The 5205-nt window shown below is 45.6% G+C and overlaps 1 protein-coding gene across 2 annotated transcripts in view; it reads right to left on the bottom strand.

Moving 5' to 3' along the window:
- LIPH (lipase, member H) overlaps positions 1-5205 on the bottom strand; it is a 55081-nt gene that overhangs the window by 34083 nt on the left and 15793 nt on the right. For both annotated transcript variants that reach the window (XM_011953387.1, XM_011953388.1), the window contains exons 2-3: positions 2537-2904; positions 1476-1584 (exon numbers count right to left, since the gene is read on the bottom strand). In XM_011953387.1, the coding sequence (XP_011808777.1) occupies positions 1476-1584; positions 2537-2904 (477 nt within the window). The remainder of the gene's footprint in view (positions 1-1475; positions 1585-2536; positions 2905-5205) is intronic.

The following is a 5205-nucleotide window of genomic DNA, read 5'->3' as shown; positions in this document are numbered from 1 at the left end:
GAGGCTGAGTGGAGGATTGCTTGCGCCTGGGGGGTTGAGGCTGCAGTGAGCTGCACGCCAGCCTGGGCAACAAAGCGAGACCCTGTCTGAAAAAAAAAAAAAAAAAAAAAAAAAGCCGTGTGCAGTGGCTCACGCCTGTAATCCCAGCACTTTGGGAGGCCAATTTGGGTGGATCACCTGGGGTCAGAAGTTCGAGACCAGCCTGGCCAGCATGGCAAAACCCCATCTCTACTAAAAATACAAAAATTAGCCAGGAGTGGTGGCACATGCCTGTAATCCCAGCTACTCAGGAGGCTGAGGTAAGAGAATCGCTTGAACCCAGGAGGTGGAGGTTGCAGTGAGCCGAGACCGCACCACTGCACTCCAGCCTGGGGGACAGAGCAAGACTCCTTCTCAAAAATGAATAAATAATTTTAAAAAAATTTTAAATTAAAAATAAAATTAAAAACTTGCAGCCCTAAAAGTTTACCTCCTAAATGCAGTTTTAATCATTTACCTCTCGCCTTTTTCCATCCACGTCTACCTTTTCAGTTTCCATAGATTTAAAATAGCCCTCTAGGTATGAGGATGGATTCTGGGAAAGGAGAAATGGGAGAGGCTTTGAGACTCTGAAAGAGAGAGCCACTGTGGAAAGCTACTAAGCACTAGGCAAGAGATTCCAGCAAGGGAGTCTTTGTTTGGGATTTGACCTGCTGCATTTCCGAATGTTTTCATTCAGTGTTGGCCTGAAAGCTGATATTTAGAGAATAAGCCCCAGCCATCAAAATTCTCATCTCATTTTTTTATCATGAGACTCCAGCTGTGCCTGGAGACTGATGCTTATTAGGTTTATAGTTCAGGGTCTCCTGGATTAAATAAAAGGAAGAGGACCAACTGCTTGGGGCACACAGATCTGAATGGGACATAGCTGTTTTTCCAGCCATAACAGAAATAAAATCACGACCCATCTTTTCTATAGTATATACAATTTACAAAATGCTTTACTTAGGTTTTTTTTTTTTTTTTTTTTGAGGCGGAGTCTTGCTCTGTCACCCGGGCTGGAGTGCGGTGGCCGGATCAAGCTCCGCCTCCCGGGTTTACGCCATTCTCCTGCCTCAGCCTCCGGAGTAGCTGGGACTACAGGCGCCCGCCACCTCGCCCGGCTAGTTTTTTGTATTTTTAGTAGAGACAGGGTTTCACCGTGTTAGCCAGGATGGTCTCGATCTCCTGACCTCGTGATCCGCCTGTCTCGGCCTCCCAAAGTGCTGGGATTACAGGCTTGAGCCACCGCGCCCGGCCGTTACTTAGGTTTTATTACATAGTAGCCTGAGGTCAATATTATTTTGATCTTCTTTTTGCACGCAAGGACTCATGCTCAAAGAGGTTAGGTAATTGGAGCTGGCTTTGAACCCAGGGAGTTGGATTGGCCTACATAATGCTCCCCCAGTGAACACCCTGCCCAGGCCACCACCCCATGCCCATTCACAGGCACTTACCTGTAATTCTCCCTAGCTGTCCATCGTACATCTCTCCAACAAACCCAGATATGTGGGCTCCCAGACTTACTCCGATCATGTAAATGTCATCAAGAGAAGCTCCTTCTGCCTGGAATTTCAAGAGGTCCATCATTATAAATTGTAAGGGGCCAAGGAATTAACAACATTTGTAGAAATTTCCTGGCTGTTGACTTTGGAGAAGTAATTCTAAGCACCTCACATCTATTATCTCATCAACACCCATGCAAAGTAAATATTATTCTTTTGATTATGCAGATGAGGAAACTGAGGCCCCAAGTTGAAGTAATCTGCCCCAGATCAGGCAACTGGGGAGAGAGCAGAGCAAGATTCAGAATAGTCTGTCCGCCGGGCACAGTGGCTCACGCCTGTAATCCCAGCACTTTGGGAGGCCAAGGCAGGTAGATCACGAGGTCAGGAGATCGAGACCATCCTGGCTAACACGGTGAAACCCTGTCTCTACTAAAAATACAAAAAATTAGCTGGGTGCGGTGGCGAGCTCCCATAGTCCCAGCTACTCGGGAGGCTGAGGCAGGAGAATTCGCCTGAACCCGAGAGACAGAGTTTGCAGTGAGCCGAGATCATGCCACTGCACTCCAGCCTGGGTGATAGAGCAAGACTCTGTCTCAAAAAAAAAAAAAAAAAAAAGAAGTTGAGGAAGCTCTAGGCATTTAAACCAAGAACTCCTAGATAGAACCTTTCCTACCTGTAAGACACCTTTACTGTGAGCGAGAAAAAAATGTCCCTTCCTCAAGACACTTTGTCATCATCTGCTGGAAATTTATCATAACAAATATATAAATCTACAATGTCACAATGACAAGGGTGCTCCCTTACATGGGTGCCCTGTGCAGTGCACAGCCTAACAAACACCTATGGGCCTTTTGCACAGCCCCTCATCCCACCTTCCCTGGGGCTTATTCACATTTGCAAAATGTTGCAAAATAGGCCTCCTGCTCACTGTAGCTATCTCTTGGCTTTAAGCCCTCAGATAATGGGCCAGTTTCAACATAGCTCTGAATCATCTACAAGAATTCTCTTACCAATATCTGGTCAATAAATTCCTTCAAGACCATGGCTACTTTTCTGGTCTTACTAGAAGCATGGCTGTATATTAAAGTTGTAGCTCCTCGATTCCAATCAACAACAACTACGTTCATGTCTTCAACAGAGAGCAAACCCTTTACTAAGTCCTCCATCCAAACAGGAGGGGAGCCTGTTAGCCTGAATCCATGGACAATGAAGGTGGTTTTCTTGGTCACATTCAAGTTCCCAAAAGCTGAGGAGTTGACAGTTTGTGCACAGGTCAGGTTTCTCCTCGTGTAGAGCATCAGCCTCACGTTTAGTCCTGTACCAACCACTGCACTGTGAAAGCTCAGCCTGGTGAATGAAGGACATGTTTCTTCTGTGTCTGAAAATAAAAATGAGATGGCATCATGACAGGTCTTTCCTTAGTTGGGTATCAAGCAAGAGTGTTGTTCTATATTTGTAGGAGTTCTTCTTATGTTCCTGATAGGACCTGGTTAAGGGCTGGATCCAGCTGAATTAAGTTGCAAAATCATATACACATATTTTGAGATAGGGTCTCACTCTCACCCGGGGTGGAGTGCAGTGGCGCAATATCAGCTCACTATAACCTCCACCTCCCAGGCTCAAGCAGTTCTCCCACCTCAGCCTCCCTGAGTAGCTGGGACTACAGGCACACGCCATCATGCCCAGCTACTTTTTGTATTTTTTGATAGAGACGGGGTTTCATCATGTTGGCCAGGCTGGTCTCAAACTCCTTCGACCTCAAGTGATCCACTCACCGCAGCCTCCTAAAGTGGTAGGATTACAGGCCTGAGCCCACTGCACCTGGCTGCAAAATCATATTTTTTTCTTGTTTTTGTTTTTGTTTTGCTTTGTTTTGTTTTGTTTTGTTTTTTGGAGACAGAGTCTCGCTCTGTTGCCCAGGCCCGAGTGCAGTGGTATGATACCAGCTCACTGTAACCTCCACCTCCCAGGTTCAGGTGATTCTCGTGCCTCAGCCTCCCAAGTAGCTGAGATTACAGGTGCCCACCACAATGCTGGGCTAATTTTTGTATTTTTAGAAAAGATGAGGTTTCACCATGTTGGCCAGGCTGGTCTCGAACTCCTGACCTCTGGTGATCTGTCCACCTTGGCCTCCCAAGGTTCTGGGATTACAGGCATGAGCCACCATGCCTGGCCAACAAAATCATATTTGATCCAGAGCTTGTATGTAGTGACCTCTTGCTTCACCAGAAAACCATTCTTCCAGCTGGGTGTGGTGGCTCACACCTGTAATCCCAGCACTTTGGGAGGCCAAGGCAGGTAGATCACGAGGTCAGGAGATCGAGACCATCCTGGCTAACACGGTGAAACCCTGTCTCTACTAAAAATACAAAAAATTAGCTGGGTGCGGTGGCGAGCTCCCATAGTCCCAGCTACTCGGGAGGCTGAGGCAGGAGAATTCGCCTGAACCCGAGAGACAGAGTTTGCAGTGAGCCGAGATCATGCCACTGCACTCCAGCCTGGGTGATAGAGCAAGACTCTGTCTCAAAAAAAAAAAAAAAGAAAAAGAAGAAAACCATTCTTCCAAATCCTATCCTCCTTCAAGGTTTAACCCAAAAGCCACCTTAATGAAGCCTTCTCTGACCCTCCCAACCATAAGTACTATGCTTCACCCCAGAACTCCCAAAACTCCCTTTATGCACCTCATTGATGACACAATGGAAACCCACTTTCAGGCATGCATTATAGGTATCTATGTACATATGTGTCTATCCTGCTAGAACGCAATCTCTTTGAAATGGCAGCTCATTACTTGTATATCCCTCATAGTGCCCAGCACGTGGTAGAGGACTCAATAACATGTGGAACAGCAATTTATCCCCAGCTCCAAGTGGGAGATGATGAGTATCTTCTGTAAGATACTCAGAAGAGGCAAGGCACTACTGATGGTCATTCTTGGTGGCCAAGAGCAAAAAGGGAAGGCTGTTAACATGCAATGGGCCAACAGAAGACAAGAGTGCCCTGGGAAACATCTATCTGACTTCCTCCAATAGGAATTCAGGAAGCATTTGCTCTGGGTCCCTGTTCTCAATGAATCTTCATTTACGCATCCAGGAATTATTCTCCTTCATTCGAAGCCTCAGAGTAGCCTTCGTCTTGGGGTCCTTGCCCATCTTTAATAACCTGAGTCTGTTCATGTATGCATTTATTGAAACTTTTCACAAAGGCTCTGGTACTCAGGAGTGAGTGAAGTTTCATAATAGAATCAGCACAAAACTGACTGATTATAAATAAACCCCCAAATAAATAAATATGTAAATAAATAAAAATTAAATTAACTTAAAGGAAATTTACATGTGACTAGATGTTACTTGTTGGTTACACTTAAATTGATGGTTCTTATCGTTACTTCACAATTAGTGAAATTTGTTCCCAGAAAACACCGTCTGTAGGATTTCTGCTTTCATAAAGTTAAAGAGACTTATCTAGGACTAAAAGCTTCCCATTTTATTTATTTATTTATTTGATACGGAGTCTTGCTCTGTCACCCAGGCTGGAGTGCAGTGGTGCAATCTCAGCTCCCTGCAACCTCCATCTCCGGGATTCAAGTGATTCTCCTGCCTCAGCCTCCCAAGTAGCTGGAATTAGAGGCACCTGCCACCATGCCCAGCTAATTTTTGTATTTTTAGTAGAGACAGGG

This window comes from Colobus angolensis, unplaced genomic scaffold, assembly GCF_000951035.1.
Source record: "Colobus angolensis palliatus isolate OR3802 unplaced genomic scaffold, Cang.pa_1.0 Scaffold36, whole genome shotgun sequence".
Taxonomy (NCBI): domain Eukaryota; kingdom Metazoa; phylum Chordata; class Mammalia; order Primates; family Cercopithecidae; genus Colobus; species Colobus angolensis.
This window is presented reverse-complemented; position numbering and strand designations above follow the sequence as displayed.